At 38.4% G+C, this 16,648-nt stretch overlaps 2 protein-coding genes across 2 annotated transcripts in view; one reads left to right on the top strand and one right to left on the bottom strand.

Moving 5' to 3' along the window:
- The window catches only part of PHKB (phosphorylase kinase regulatory subunit beta), a 230,275-nt gene extending 222,794 nt beyond the window's left edge, over positions 1-7,481 (bottom strand). The window contains exons 1-2 of the mRNA XM_059381622.1: positions 7,393-7,481; positions 5,132-5,244 (exon numbers count right to left, since the gene is read on the bottom strand). Coding sequence (XP_059237605.1) covers positions 5,132-5,186 — 55 coding nt within the window. The 5' untranslated portion in view covers positions 5,187-5,244; positions 7,393-7,481. The remainder of the gene's footprint in view (positions 1-5,131; positions 5,245-7,392) is intronic.
- A 213-nt stretch (positions 7,482-7,694) lies between these two features.
- The window catches only part of ITFG1 (integrin alpha FG-GAP repeat containing 1), a 310,112-nt gene continuing 301,158 nt past the window's right edge, over positions 7,695-16,648 (top strand). The window contains exons 1-4 of the mRNA XM_059383282.1: positions 7,695-7,988; positions 9,681-9,753; positions 15,156-15,301; positions 16,483-16,540. Coding sequence (XP_059239265.1) covers positions 7,781-7,988; positions 9,681-9,753; positions 15,156-15,301; positions 16,483-16,540 — 485 coding nt within the window. The 5' untranslated portion in view covers positions 7,695-7,780. The remainder of the gene's footprint in view (positions 7,989-9,680; positions 9,754-15,155; positions 15,302-16,482; positions 16,541-16,648) is intronic.

Genomic DNA, 16,648 nt, shown 5'->3' with positions numbered 1-16,648 from the left:
TTGCTGGGGGGAGGGGGGTTCGGAGAAGGGGGGTGGGGTTATGGACACTGGGGAGGGTATGTGCTATGGTGAGTGCAGTGAAGTGTGTAAACCTGGCGATTCACAGAACTGTACCCCTGGGGATAAAAATATATGTTTATAAAAAATAAAAAATTAAAAAAAAAAAGAGTGATGTGTCTGGGGGCCACTTAGATTGGATAGGCAGAAAAGGCCTTTCTAAGGAGACTTAAGCTTAAGATGAGAACCTAACAGACAACTGAAAGGGACAAGCACAAGCTACCAAACAGCAGGAGAGAGGGCTTTCCAGGCAGAGGAAATAGCTATTACAGAGAACCTAACTGAAACAAAATTGTCCCTTAAGCAACCAAACCAAGCCAGTATGCCTGAAAAGCAATAGGTGAGGAATACAGTGTTCCATGAGTAGATTACAGAGATGCAACATCAGGTGCCTTGAGTCACCCAAGGGAAGGGACTGTGGATTTTATGCTTAAACGTAATAAATTATCACAGGAAAGTGGCATGATCTGACTTACATGTTTAAAAGAATCTTCTTACTGCAAGGTAGAGAACAGATTGTAGTAAGGGAAAAATATGAATTCTTTCCAGGCTATCTCAGTAATTTAGGGAAAAATATGTATTCTTTCCAGGCTATCTCAGTAATTTAGACCAGAGATGAACGTGGCTTAAACTAGGGAGGCAGGAGTACAGCTGGAGAAAAATAGACAGATTTTAGTATACATTTTTGGCGATGGAGTAGAAAGGATTTACAAATGAACTGAAAAAAATGATGAAGAAGAAGGAATAACCTCTGTATTTTTAGCCTGAAGAGCCAGCAAAATAGTAGCTTACTGAGATGAAGAAGATTAAGGGAGGCCCATGTTTGGGGTAGGAACAGAAATTAGAGGTAAGAGTTTGATTTTGGCCAGGTTTCATTTGAGATGCCTATCATATATTCATTTGGAAATGTTCAAGTAGGTGCCTGGATCAGAATCAGGAACTCTGGAAGTTCCTCTTAGCATTTCTCTCACCTCCCAGAAGACTGATGATAAAGAAAACATCATGAGGAAAATAGATTTTAGGTGGCATACTGTGAGTATTCTGTAACAATGTGAAACAGCAAGACAAGACACAGTGCTCCTCATGAAACTATTTCACTTATAGAATCTAAAGCATCATCTCTGCTAAGGATAATGATACAGAGAGAAAGTAAACTTTAAGGTCAATGAGATTCATGCCAGGAGAGTTAAGCCACATCCTACGTCCTCTATTTCTTAAATCTTATAAGATTACAGGGCAAGACCTACTAAGAAGCGATCAGAGCTCCCAGCAGGATCCAATTTACAAGTGTTTTAGAAAATTCCATCCTACTTGAAGGGAACCTGTTTTATATCCAATATAAGACAAAAATAAAGTCTGACTATACATAAAATAATGACTGCTCTCCCTGCTGTCTGACAGGAATTTCCAAGGAAAATGTCATAAAAAATTTCTTTAGTCTTGTGTTATTGACAAAAATGAAATGGACTTGGACTCAAATGAGAACCAGATTCTGGGTAATCTGATTCAAGCTAATTGAATTTTAGCATGACAAGTTTTCTTAATCAAATGGCTACCTGGAGGCTAGATATCAAAATGAGAGAGATAAGCAAACTCATCTGTTTTTGTAGAAGTCCTACTTTTAAATACTTATCAGTAATATTATAAAAGACCATGTTAGGAAAGATAAAAACTAAAATCTATTGGGCAGCTACTAAATAGCAAGTGTTTTGCATATAACATCTTACTTAATCCTCACAATAATTCTTCCAAGTAGGTTTTATTACCCTTATTTTTATAGAGAAAGCAGCCAGTTCTCAAGGATTTAAGTAACTTGCTCAAGATCAAACAACAGTAAACAACAAAGGCAGGATGAGATCCAGGTTTAGCTCAACACAAAATGTGTACTCTTTCCTTAGGCTTTTCAAAGGGGCTATAACCCACAGTGGTCCGGGAACCCAGGTATATGGTATCTCTAAGCCACAAGAAACTTTTTGATTAATTGTCTGTTACATTAGGCTGAAATCAAGGCTATCATATAATGCCTTTAAAAAGAAAAAGAAAAAAAGAGAGAGTCAAAAATGTAAAATAGAGTTGAGTTATGCCCAGAATATATAATAAAACTTTACCAGGTACTGATATGCTCATCAAATCAAATTGATAAAAGAAAATTAATCAAAGAACCTAAAAAGAAATCAGGAAAAAATTCAAGTCTTATGCTGATAAACTCACTTAGATGCTGGTAAACTTAGGGAGCCAAGATAGAGACAGGCTACTTCATTTTAAGAAGGAGTAACTTTCAAAATTATTATCTAAGAATAAAAGTAAAAACACTTCTTAGCTCACTACAAAATGCTCTTAACAATTACTACTAATAATTCAACCACAATACCAATGTGACTGCTATTGCTGACTAGCTCTGTTAACCTAACATATTGTATAACTATAGCAGTCACATGAAAGATGGAGGCAATCTGAGGAATGGATGCTACACTCCTTTCCTAATTTGATAATTTATTTTGCTGGTGGAATTTTCCTATAAATTCAAGGTCTTGTATATTTTACTCCAAGGTTCTTTAAAGAAAAACCTGTACCTCCAGATACCTCTTTGGATTTAAGTAGTCGAAACAAAGAGATGATATTTAACCATAGCACTTATCAGAGCACAACTAAGCATGCACACACAATAAATTGAGTAAAGAGTGGGAATGAAGACAAAATAATAGAAATAAATTCAGGAGAAATAAAGAGGGTTACAATACATAAAACAATCTAGGTACACTAGAAGTTAATTTTCCAAAATCAAGGTACTAGCTTTCATTTTTGGTAACATCCGATAGTATCTAGACAAAAACACCAGGGAAAAGCTCAGCTGTCAGCCAAGGACATGCTTCAGAATAACTGTTAAATAAAATTATTCCTTTTTTTTTTTTTTTAGATTTATTTACTTATTTATTTGACAGAGAGACAGAAAGCTACAGCATGAGCAAAGGAAGAGAGAGAAAGAATCCTCAAGCAGACTCCCTGCTGAGTGCAGAGCCTGACACAGGGCTTGATCCCAGAACCCAAAGATCACGACCTGAAATTAAATCGAGCCAGTCGCTCAACCAACTGAGCCACCCCGGTGCCCCTGAAATTATTCCTTAAAACACTCTTCTACAGTGATAATGTCCAAGAAATCACAATAGGGAAAATAAATCATTTCCAAAGCAGTATTTCTCAATTAGTAAATAAATGATAAATGCAAACCACTCAGAGTGTTTAGCAGATAAAAGATTTAAGGAGATTTTGGAGTCATTATTAAGTTTTGGTTAAAGGAATCCCCCCAAAAGTGTAAATGTTGAAAGTAATTCACAAGGAATCAGGTCTTTAACATAGCTTAAAACTGTGAAGTTTGGTATATTTCTATTTTGTCTCTTAGTGCATTCTATTTCAATTTAATGATATGGTACTGGAAATGCTTTTTGTATATGAAGCATCTGTATATCAAATACCCTATAATGGTAAAGCACAGTTCTTATGTTTTGAAATTTTCAGTACTATTGATGCATAAAAGCATATCTTTAGTATTCTCTTTCCCTATAACTGCTGAATGACTTTGCTAATGCTGGAAACCCACCAAGCCCTTACTAGGAAAGCCAAAATGGAAAACAGAGCCTGGTGCTTAAAATACAGAAAACACAGTCCAAAGATATATGTCTTCTTGGTCTCTTAGTTCAAAGATTAAACCAGAAATCAACTGTCGATGTTATATATTATATACTATTTTGTTATTTAGCAGATGATAGCTGAAGACAAGGATCATTTTCATTCCTTAATATGAGCATTCTTTTCTGTGATTTTTCCTTAAGCTCCTTCCTATTTCAAGATTTTCCACCTCAATCTTGCCAAAACAGGAATTAAAATCTAAAAGGAAATAAAAATCTGGGCTTTATTGTCAGGGTTTGGGCTGCCTCATCTCACATTTACCTGTTAATGAGTCCCAAGGCTGAATATTCTGCTTAAGGGATATTTGAGACGAAAAGCATCCTCTTGCCAAAGGGCTTCTCCAAGAGTGTTCACACAATGAACAGATTTTAAATGGCCAAGATGGGTCACTACATATAGAAAAAAGCCCTAAAGAAGGCCTTTCCTTCTTTTGTAAAGGAAGACTAGATACAGCCAAAGACCTGAATTCCTAATGAGAATACAAATGTGGTTTCCATTGGATGCATGAACTTTCTTGCATATGTTTTCCAAATCCTAGGGACTCATGAGGGGAGCAATCAGCTTTCATCCAGCTTGCAAAGGGTCTCACCAACATGTCTAAGAGCCACTGTGCCAATATCTCCTCCAGCCCTTATACCAACATGCCAAGGGGTAGAAGGCAAAGCAGATAGCCTTGAAACATAATAGTCTGGGATCTGGAGCAAGTTGTTTTACCTTTGTGAGCTTCCATTTCCTGTCTACGAAATCCTATTTACAAAAATACCTTCTTCAAAGGGGCACCTCAGTGGCTCAGTCAATTAAGCATCAGACTCTTGATTTCAGCTGAGGTCCTGATCTCAGGGTCATGAGATGGAGCCCCACATTGGGCTCTGTGCTGGGCATGGAGGCTTTTTAAGATTCTCTCTTTCCCTCTCCCTCTGCTCCTCCATCCACCTCTCTCTTTAAAAAAGAAGAAGAAGAAGAAGAAGAAAAAAAAACCCTACTTCACAGGTAGTAGATGAGGAAATAATTGTAACACTAACCAAAAATTTCTAATTTAAGAAAGTTACTTCCATTATCCAAGAAGATGATACTCACTTAAGAAACTTTTTAGGTACCCATTTTACAACTGAGGATCCCTGGCACTGAGGTTCCCAGACCCTGGACACATATTGCTAGAGTAAAGACAGGGGCTCCTCTCTACACTTCTCACGCCCTACACAGTATGACTATAGGCCACATTCAACATATAGTACAAACTTGAGTCTAACAAAAACAGAAATGATGCCAGGCTTGGGCCCACCAAAGAGGAAATAAAGCCAAGATGGTATCATATGGTTGACACCAACCTTCAGAAACAAAGGTATTTAAAATTACCAAGTGACCCTTTTGGGGTCTGCACACTTACCAGACCTTAAGAAAGCTGGAGGAGAAGAGACGATGGCATCAGGTGAGCTGGCCATTTCAAATTGTTGACTCTAATCATAAGCGTCGCAGGCTAAACTACAGCAATTTTCAAAACTGTTTAGTGAAGGTTAGAAGCAATCAGCATTAGATTAATTGAAAGCAGTGTGAGCAGTTATTAACATGATGCAGTGTGCAACAAAGGCAATAATCGAGGCTTATTATAATTTTATTTTCTTTTTAATGACTTGAAAATTTGATTTTCTTTGCTTTGATAAATTACATTTGCTTATAGGGACGAGGCAGGAAATATATAATATCCACTTATTAAACATTACACAAGTGTAGCATCCTCTATTGAGCAGTGAAGTGATTCGCTACTATGTAACAATGCTCAGAACTTTGCAGTGGCATCTATCTCAGAGTCAGGTTATATCTTTCAAACTAAGCTCAGTTTATATATTCTTCTAAAAGTAACAAACAGAATCAGGTTGATTGTTTTTAATAACATAGGAAGTCAATAATTCATGCAAAAACTTTATAGTCAACACCTTACAGAGTTAGAACCTGAAACCTCAACTAATTTGGAGGATTGACTTTGAATACTATCTTTTACTACCATGATATAAACACACAGTAACATCCAACATTTATACTATGCACTTAACCCCTTTGCACATGAAACTGACTGCATTCAACAAAAGTTAAATCCAATTTTTTTTTTCTCACTTAAGAAAGGGAAGGTAGGTTTTCAAAGCTTACTGTTATGATATGCAATTCAGAGAAAATAGAGCCTGGAGAAGAAAATAAACCCTATATGCTTATTAAAAGAAAAGAGAAATGCTGTAAAATAGACGTTGGGGGCAGAGCTCAGATCCCTGGAAGAAAACTCAGGTTACTCTCTTTGACCAGATGTGTTCAATACAATTAACACTTTTTATAGCCCAGGTAGACACATTGTTAGCGGTCAATCAATATTTCAGTATGATACAAAAATTTTAAAAACTGTTTAACAACAATACATGTGACTAATTCAAATAACTTTAATGACTCTGAAATGTACTAAGGACTACTTGCTAAAAAAATTCTCTCATACTTCCCTGGTAGTTTTGCTATAACCTAAATAAGTAGTGCAAAACTTTTTAAGTAAAGTTTAAAAACAATGAAATTGGCAAGGAAGAGTCAATGACTTTCTCCTGTATGATTTATGAAATTAGACACATTAAAAAAAAAAAGGCAAACCACATAAGAGACAACCAAAAAATACATAAATTGAAAAAACCCCAAACATAATGGGGCATATTAGCTGAAGAAAAAAAAAAAAACTCTCAATATTAATGCAAATGCAGACTGGTTTTCTGAGGGCCATGCCTTTCTTTGCTTAACATTAGCATCTCTCAACACTGACATATAATAACGTCAATCCTTTAAAAAGGAAGATTCTTAATTAAACACTTGTCATTCCACACATCTTTTCTGTTTATAGGCACACATTTAGCTCAAGATGATATCCAGCCAGCCAGAAAAAAGGGAAGTTTCAATTCTATCTAGAGGAGTGATCAGCCACAAGTGCTAACTTCAAAGTCGTGACTTTGCAATTTGAACAAGTCAGTTCAGGACACTTCCAACTGTTGTAACTGCCTGCGCAGCGTCTTCTGACCTCGGCGGCTTTGGATTTGGGAGGCACCACTGGGAACTGTGAGTCTTGGGGCCACTTGTCCAGGGAAGGGGCCCGCTTCTTTCTGAGCCCTAAGCATGCTCAAACGTGACCCCCTTCACAGCGTAAGGCCTTGTCCCCCCTCGATTCGTGCAACATAGAAAACTCGCAGAACTAGTGAAGAATGTAAAAGGGAGATATGAAATAAGGCAACACATTTCTGCTGCCAGTTTTCTAGGACCAGATCATAGTCACATCTAAGAACGAAGCTGATTTTTGAGGGAGGACGCACTCCCCCCAGGAAACTGGCAGCCACCTGATTTCTAAAGACTCGGGGCTTAGTCGACACCACCACCTACTTTGGGGGGGGGGGCACATACGAAATAGCATTGGGGAAAAACACATGTGGTAAAGTTGGGGCCACTACCAACTGGTGCGGATGGGGGTAGACAGGAGTAAGGAGGCCATGGACCGCCCTCTGCTTTCTAAGGGGACACACGCGGGCACAGGTTTAGCCCCAGGACCCCCACCACCCTCCCGTCCAAGTCGCTTGAGGGGGAGCACCACCCGGGTGCTGGGGAAGGGGGTGACGCTCCAGCCAGCCAAACCTGAGCGCTTGGCCCGGGCTCTTCGCTCCAACACCTTCCAGCTCACTTCAGCCATGAGCCCCGCCAACCCCAACACGGCTCTCGGGCAGCCGCCTTGGCCACCGCCCCCGGGGCCGCCTGTCAGCGACTCCCGGCCGGCCCCGCCCCCCCCCGCGCGACACTGTCGAGAGGCGCGCCGGCCGGAAGTGAGCGCAAGGGCGATTTTCAACCTAGTTCCGCGGCCTCCCAAGCGCCAGAGGTTTAGCTCTTGGGGAGAGTGAGCGGGGAACCGGCGGCGGCTCGTTCGAGCGTCTGGGCAGTGCGATTTCTTTCTCGGCCGGCGGCACGGTGCTTTCCGGCTGCCGTCAAGCGCGGCAGTGGGCCGGCGGGCGGGAGCCGAGGGGCTGCCATGGCGGCGGCGGGCCGGCTGCCGAGCTCCTGGGTGCTGCTGGCGCCGCTGCTTGGGGGGCTCGCGCTGCTGGGAGTCGGGCCGGTCCCGGCGCGGGCGCTGCACAACGTCACGGCCGAGCTCTTTGGGGCCGAGGCCTGGGGCACCCTGGCGGCCTTCGGAGACCTCAACTCCGACAAGCAGACGGACCTCTTCGTGCTGCGGGAAAGTCAGTGCTTGCCCGGCCCTCCCTCTGTCCGCTGTCCCTGTGCCCCTCCCGGTGTTCCCACACCCCTAGCCCGGATGGCCAGTCCTCCTGCATTTCCCAGCCCTTCTCTCCCAACCCTCTTTCTCTCTTAATTTCCAGCATCCTTTGTAGCTTGCCCGTTTTCTCCATCTTTTCCAGCCCTGGATGCTGGCCTGGCCACCCCACGGTTTGATCTACCTACGAGAGCCCTAGAAACACCCCAGGGTTTTGTGTTGTTCCTGAGAAGCCTGAGGCCTTCACCCGAGTACCTTCTGCTCCCCCATGCAATCACCTGCTTTCCCAAGTCCTTCCTGATTCCCAGGAGTCTTTTTAGCTTCCCTCTGCCTTCCCTCCCCAAATCCCTTCATTCCTCTGCTTTACTTCCTTCGATATTCCTTCTCCTTTAATGAACTGGGAAAGATGCAACTTGACAGTTTCTTCTGATCCCTACCTCCTCATTTGCTTTATTCACCCGCCCCTCACTTTTTCAGGGTCCCAGCTTTAAAGCTACTGTATTCACTCTCCGCCCCCTGTCTCCCCGCCCCCTGTGCCCTAAACACTTCACAGCTCACACAACCATTTTGAAGGGACCATTGAGAAACCCAGCGTTTATCAATGTTAAACTGCGGATTCTTCTCCCTCCTGAGCTGTGTAGTCTTATGAGCACCTGACCTTTTCCTCACTTCGGTCACCACCCTAATCTTCCAAATCTCTGCTTTCCTTGTCAACTTGAGGTTCTTAGGAGTTCTTTGCTTTAATCATCACTAAACAAACTTTATTGTAAATCTTGATGCTGACAATGGATATTAAAGGGTCTTAACATTTCGAGTACCCACAGAACTGGGTAGATCAAGGCCATTAAGGGAGGAGGTGAAACAGGTTTATACAGAGCTTAACTAACAGGATCTTGGTCCAAGTTTTTTGTGGCTCTTATAAATATACCAAAGCCTCTTGTGGACTGTGGATACTTTTCCTATCTTTGTATGACTATGTATTTATTGCAAGAAGGGTGCATACTGCCAAACCTGTATCTATTCCATCCAAACTGAATTCAGAAAGTTGGCTTGGGCTTAATTAAACAGTTTCAAAAGTGTGTTCCAGTGAGTTCTCATGAATGCATCCATTGAGTTCCAGTGCATCAACTTGGGTGATGGTTCCGTAGAAGCCACAAGAGGAGGACCTTAGGAGATTCAACTTTTTCTTAAATATGTAATCATGTCCTTGTTACTAGTTAGATACCTACAGTAGGAGTTCCTGTTTCTTGGGGCAATGCATCTGTGTGATAAACTCAACAGCCTTATAAGAGGTCATGTTGGTAGGTTTGGGAGATAAGGCTTGACATATACTATAGGTAAAAGGCGTGTTCTTTATATATTCTTTTAAGTCACCTGATCTGATTCCTGGCAGAAGCCATTGGCCTCAGTTTGTTTTGATCAGCCTCATTTTCTGTGTTCATCCTTCCTGTTTCTGTGCCACTTCAACACTGAATTTGTGATATACTGTTAGGTATCCCCATTCCATCAGACAAGTAGGACTCACCTTGAGAGGGCAGAGGAACTGGAGTAAAATAAAAGGTTTTTTGTTAAGAACAGCACCCAGAAAGCTTTTTGTAACCACTGATTAGAGGTATTACCTGGAAATATTTCTCTAATAATGTATATTCACTTCTTTTAGGAAATGATTTAATCGTCTTTTTGGCAGACCAGAATGCACCCTATTTTAAACCCAAAGTAAAAGTGTCTTTGAAGTAAGTACAAATGTATATTTTCCTGTAAAAACAATCATTGTTGTAATGATTGATATGCAATAGCTAGTTGAATTGTCTTTGAATCAATTTTACTCAACTGTGTTGACACAAAACCATGAGGTATAGGTAGCAAGTGATTTGTTAGGAAAAATATTGAGTATACCAAAGTTTAAAAAATTACTTACTTTTTAAAAAAATCAATATGTTTGAGTAAATTAGGTTTGTTCCTGCATAAACACCCTTCATTCTCTTGCAATCTAATACCCCTTCGTGAATGTGTTGGAGATTGTCCCTCATCCTGAGTGTGCACATGGCACCAGCTCATTCACAGGTTTATCAGGTCAACTGTGTGTTGAGGGTAGGAGGGGGCCTTTATTTGCACTGGGAAAAGGTCAGTGATCTTTGTGCTCATTTCTTTTTGCTTGGTAAGTGGTGGGTTTTTTAAGGTTTATTTTGAAAGAATTTAAATCAAGCTGAATTTTAGATTTGTTCAAATAATAGTTCTTATTTTTATTTTATGTCACTGACATGGCCTGAAACTCAGTGATCATCATCAGTAATGAACCAGCACAGTTTTGAAACATCAAGAAGCAAGCACTGATTGATGACTGGTTCAAGGAAGACTTGTACAGACTAAAGTGGGAACTTCTAGGAAGTTACAGGATTTCAGTGACCCTCAGTATAATTTAGGTGCAGGCTTTTAAGTTTGGGGACACAGCATTAACAAGAGATAGCAGTAAGCGTGTTGTGAAATGGAGATGGAAAGATTTACTTAGCTGAAATGGATGGTATACTTTGGAGAGTTATGGACCAAGAAGATGAGATCAGGGAGGACTAGGAACCTGTGATAATGTTATCACAACGCCTTTGAACTGAATCCCATGAAAGGTAGGGAATCATTACAGGTTCTTGTTTAAAGGAAAGATGAAGGGGCGTCTGGGTGGCTCAGTTGTTTAGCTTCTGCTTTGGCTCAGGTCATGATCCCAGAGTCCTGGGATCAAGCCCCAGGTCAGGCACTCTGCTCAGTTGGAAGCCTGCTTCTCCCTCTCCCACTCCTGCTTGTGTTCCCTATCTTGCTGTGTCTCTCTCTGTCAAATAATAAATAAAATCTTAAAAAAAAAAAAAAAAAGGAAAGATGAAAAAAATGGTATTTTAAGTTGATTTACTTGTTAACCATTTACAGGGTGAATTGGTTTGTAGAAAGGTAAGAAATTACTTAGGAAACAGTTTAAAAAATATTTAATTCCCTTTGTGGGCTAATAATGATTGCTCAGACTCTACAATATTTAAACTCAGACATTTGTTTAAAAAAAAAAAAACCTTGGGGTGCCTGGGTGGCTCAGTGGGTTAAACCCTCTCAGGGTCCTGGGATCAAGCCCCACATCAGTCTCTCTGCTCAGCAGGGAGCCTAATTTCTGCCCCCGCCTCCTCCCACCAACCTCTCCGCCTACTTATAATCTCTGTCAAACAAATAAATTTTAAAAAATCTTAAAAAAAAAAAAGGACCTTGAATTTAATTTGAACATTGAGAGAAAGTTTTAAATGAACAAACAGGAACTGTCCTTCTTGAGAAATTTTCCTAGTAATAAATGTCAGCATGCTTGGCGTGGGCAGGTAACAGGAGGTAAATATTATATACAAGAAATGAACTGCTTGGAAGTGATTTTTCTTGGAAAGAAATGTTTGAACTACAAAGGACTAGACTTTTACCGACTTTAAAAAAAATGGCAGTTTGTTTCATTTTCTTTGATTACTGCAGTGTTGTCTTATATTATTAAGATTTAGAAACTTGTTTTTATTTTGTTTAGAATATTTTTCAAAGGAAAAATAACTCTCCTTTCTCTTCCCTTTCCTCTTTGCTCTTTCCTACTCCCATGTTCTTCTCTCAGATGCAACCACTTACAAAACCTTCAGATATTTTTTCTGAGGTTTATTTCCATATTAAAATAAGCATTTGCACTGTAATTTCTTCACTAATTATCATCTCTTGGATTTTTGTTAGCATAGATGAGGATTTGCCCTTAATTATCCCCATCATCTTAGTTTCATTATATCATATTTTTAGTTAAATTAGTAAATTTCGTTTACATTTTGACCATGTAGTTTCTGTGCACGTCAGTATCCACCATTTTTTATTTCATTTCTGCAGAGTTTTTCCTCCTAAAGTAAATGGTTGATTTTTGAAAATTCAATTGCATAGTTTTCTGTGTACTTTAATTTCATGGTACATGTTCCATCGTATTGGCTGAATACCAGTTGTACATTTTTGTTTTCCCCTTTGAGTCCTCTACACTTCTACCCCCTCTGGATTCATTCTTTAAGCCTCCTGCAAGGTTAGTATTTGGGGATTTTCCCTTTGTCATTCTTTGTTGGATCCCTCTTTTTTGGATCCTGTGCCCTTTTATTCTTAACGTCTTCATTTACTTCACTAGAGTGCATCCTTTAAGAAATTTCTAAGCAACAGTATATGCTTTTTCCTTCCAAGTCCCCAATTTTTTATTACTTTTAATACTTTGATTGGCCTGTAGTCTTCTAGTTTCATGGGGTGCTATTTTAAAATACAGTGCTTTTTTTCCCCCTAATCCTTCTAAGGTGACTTGTTTTATTTTTACTGTTGGAAGCTTTTAGGGTCTCTTTATCCCTTTTGCTCTGATATTTCATGATGCTGTGTCTTGATTTATTTTTCATTTGTTATACTGGGTATTAGGTGGGCCCCTTCAAAATGGAGGTTTCTAACCTTGGGTGCTTTCTGAAATGTTCTTATTTCTTTAGTAATTTTTTAAATTCTCTTTCAGGAATTCTTATCAGTTGGTTATTGGACTACCCTTACACCTTCATTTTATCTGTGTTTTTGTCATTTCATTTTGTTTGCTTTCCCGGAGGTTTTCTCAGTTTTACTTAAATCTTTCTATTGAATTTTTTGTTAGCTGTCTTTTTTTTAATCTCCAAAAAGTTTTCTTTGTTCTCTTACTATTCTTTTCTCTTAGCATGCTGTTCCTTTTTTGTTTTATGGACATACTTCCTTATGTCTTCAAGTTTTGAAGATTCGTTATTCCCCTTATTATTTCTCTTTTCTTCCATTTCCTTAGTGCTATTTGTTTTGGCTCTCTTTAATATTCATAGTTTTCTTCAAAAAGCAGAGATATCATACTTAATAGTATGGGACTAATAAGCTGATTGGAAACTTTGCTTGGTGCCCCTTATCTCCTGTCTTGCCCTGTGGGTATGTTCCTGGATGCCTGGCATCCAAGGAATAAGATAGAGCTGGGGGCAAGGGTCAAATTGTTCCTTCTGTAAACTTAACATTCTGTTTTTAGCTGAGTCCCAAACCTTACCCTTTTCTGTAACTTAAATCTGTAATCCCTGGTTAATAAACTGCTTGGTTCTTGTCTTGTTGAAAGAGAGGGACAAGGGACCATCACTCACAATACACACTTTCAGATAAAGCTGTTTTCAGCCTCTTGCATCACTCTTGTCTTTCATAATTTCTGATGACTGCAAATTCTGAGCTTCTCAGTTCTTCTGGGCAAAAACTTTCATTCTTAAGCCTTTTCCTTAAAACGTTTTAGCTTATAGTTTTCTTGTGCTCCTAAGTCAGTTAGCATTCCTTCCACTCCCTATCTCCCTTTATGATCTCTTTGTTTTTGAGGGATATATATTTTTTAAAAACTTTTATTCAGTATCATTTTAGTCGGTTCTTCGAAAGAAGAAAAGGAAAATGCATATGTCGGGGCACCTGGGTGGCTCAGTTGGTTGGGCGACTGCCTACAGCTCAGGTCATGATCCTGGAGTCCCGGGATCGAGTGCCACATTGGGCTCCCAGCTCCACAGGGAGTCTGCTTCTCCCTCTGACCTTCTCCCCTCTCATGTTCTCTCTCACTTTCTCTCTCTCAAATAAATAAATAAAATCTTCAAAAAAAAAAAAAAAAAGAAAGAAAGAAAACGAAAAACACATATGTCAATCTCATATCTTTAAACGTTCTACTTCTTATTTTTACAGCCATAAAGAAGCTATGTATTTGTGGCCATATAACCTGATTAGGTTAAATTCCCAACTAATCCTTTGTAATACATTCCTGTCTATTCTAGAGTACTTTTTGCCCTCAAATCATGAATATATTTAGACAGATATTAATACCAGTTATGTTCAGTATGTGTTACTGAATATGCTTCTGTATGCACATGCAGATGAAGAGACCTCCACAATTAGATATAGTTTCCTACATTGTAGCATGGGTGATTGCTATAGCATCATTTTTAAAAACCAGGTATTTTCATGGATAAAACTTAAAGTATTGTTGGAATTATTTGAGAAAACTAGCATTACCAAAACGATTTTATCAGGATGAAGTTTAGTTTTAGAGGCTGACACAATTTGAATTTCAGCTATTCAGTTTAATTATCAGCTAGTTAGCTAGTTAGTATTATCTTTTAGCTTTAGCTTTTTAATTGCTCCAGACCTCAGTTTTCGAGTCAGTTCAATGAGAATGATAATTCAGGTGATAAAAATTATCAGTTAATAGCTATTAAGCATTGATGTAATGTATGGGACATAATAGGTAGATGCATTATGATACTATTGTTTCTCTTCACTCCTCTTAACCTTGCTTAACCTTTTCAGTATTTTTCTCATTTTCACCCTAAATAAAACCTGTTATATATATTTTTAGATTCTTGATGCCATTTACAAAGTAATTATCTCTAGTCTATTGGAAAACTTGCTATCTTGCTATTTGCTCTAAGTGGAATTAAATAAAGATTGAATTTAAGGCATGTTTTTTGGTTGGGTCATTCAAATGTTACAAGAAGACATGTTTTAAGTTTTCAAGGTTAATATAAATAATTTCAAAATTATTTCATTATTAAAATATAAAATCAGATATGTATGTTTTGATAGCATATTGCCAGGTTTGATAAAAAGAACGTATTTACCATTGTGAATCTTGAATATTTTTCAAAAATAAAATGATTAATCTTCATATATGCATTAAAATCAAAAATTAAATATTTTACAAATAATATACTTTTAACTAAAACGACAGTGATACCCCTTATTGTCCTAACAGTTGATTATGAGCCTCCATTTCTTATAAACCAGCCAAATTCATTGGTGTCCTTGACAAAAGAACAAAGTAAAAGGACTATATTAGCTAGTATAAGAACATAAAACTGTGCTTTCTTTTGAAATATTTCAGATTTGTCTCTGCAGTCATCCTGAATTATTTTGTAGATCAAAGAGGCCTAAATACATGAAGGATGATAAGAAATTAAAACGAATGAAATGAGAATCAGTTCTGTGATTTTAAAGTTTATATTGAAAATATTTGTGTGTAATACAAATATAAAGGTGTCCTTTTCCATTATAGCTTGACTCGATGCCTTAAAATGTTTATTTCTTTTAGGAATCACAGTGCACTGATAACGAGTGTAGTACCTGGGGATTATGATGGAGATTCACAAATGGATGTCCTTCTGACATATCTTCCCAAAAATCATGCCAACAGTGAATTGGGAGCTGTTATCTTCTGGGGACAAAATCAAACATTAGGTGAATTTGTTTTTTAAGAGTTTTTAATGTTTATCACTGGATATTAAAGGAAGAATATACCCATTATTCCTAGGTAAATACAACAAAATATTGTTCTGAAATCAGTTCAGTAATGAATTTCTTAAGAGTCAGTAATTGTTTGTAAAAACATTTTTAAAAGTCAAATTTCTGATTTTTCTTTTTCAGTCGGGCTAATCTGAAATCAGTTCTAAAGAATAGATTCCACTCTTGCTATCTTAGGAAGAGAGTGATTTATTAAAGGGTTTAAGGCCTATAGAATCATTGGGATAGCTAAAGAACAGACCCTGGGTTGAACTTTCAGGAACAGTCCCAGAGCCATCAAGGAAGGCTTTTTACTATAAGAATACTGCCAGTTGCACAGCAGCTGCTAGAATGACACTGTCTGCTGTGACCCTCACCAGCCAGATGGATGCTCTGCACCCTGCCTCTTGATACTACAAATTCAGTGATCAGACACTGAAGTGGAACTACTGCCTTCCAAAATTCAGTATATCTGATTGGCAAGGCTCACATTTTATTCAGAATCTCAGCTACAGAGATATGTGAGAAATGCTATTTTGGGTTTCTGGTCTCCCCATTACAGGAAAACACAAAAAGGTTGGAGTGGAGCTTGAGAGTCTCCCCCAAAACCTTCAAGACTTACCTGAAAAGCCAATTAGTTATACCTAAATAGATAACTTTGTTCGTGGAGCCAGATTTCTCAAGGCAGTGTAGAAGGGATATAGTTATGTTTTCTGTAATATTTGAGAAGATTAGTAGTCTCAAAACTTCAAATTCATTGTCAGTAAATATCTAAAGAAACAGCACCATTGAAGAAGCATTTCATGTATGTAAGCATGGACATTTTAGAGTCAAGTAGTTTTGTGCATTTTGACAATTGTTCCGGTGCAATTGTATTTAAAGAAGACTCACCTAAGAGGTTTTGATGGAAGCCTCTAAAGAAAGTTATCGTAATGATGGTCTTAACTATAGAATGAACCCCAGTATTTTGTCTTTACAAACTTGGTGTCCATTTAAGTTAGATTTGTAGTGTCTTCTTATTGGTAATAGTTGAAATTAATTGTAGATGAATTTTGAAAAGAATAGATATTTTACCCCAAGTGTAGATATCAAATATAATATAAAGTACCTGCTAATTTATATATTTTCTTTCTATGCAGATCCTAATAATATGACTGTACTCAATAGGACTTTTCAAGATGAACCACTAATTATGGAGTAAGTATGTGCTTGCTTCCTTTTGAATGATTTTAAACTTAAAAACATAAAATTTCTCACATAAGAGACCACTTTGCAAAGTAGCATTGACACTGAATTTACTCCCCC

This window comes from Mustela nigripes, chromosome 17 (genome assembly GCF_022355385.1).
Source record: "Mustela nigripes isolate SB6536 chromosome 17, MUSNIG.SB6536, whole genome shotgun sequence".
NCBI classification, from domain to species: Eukaryota; Metazoa; Chordata; class Mammalia; order Carnivora; family Mustelidae; genus Mustela; species Mustela nigripes.
The sequence above is the reverse complement of the archived record's forward strand: the minus strand, read 5'-3'. Positions and strand labels throughout refer to the sequence as shown.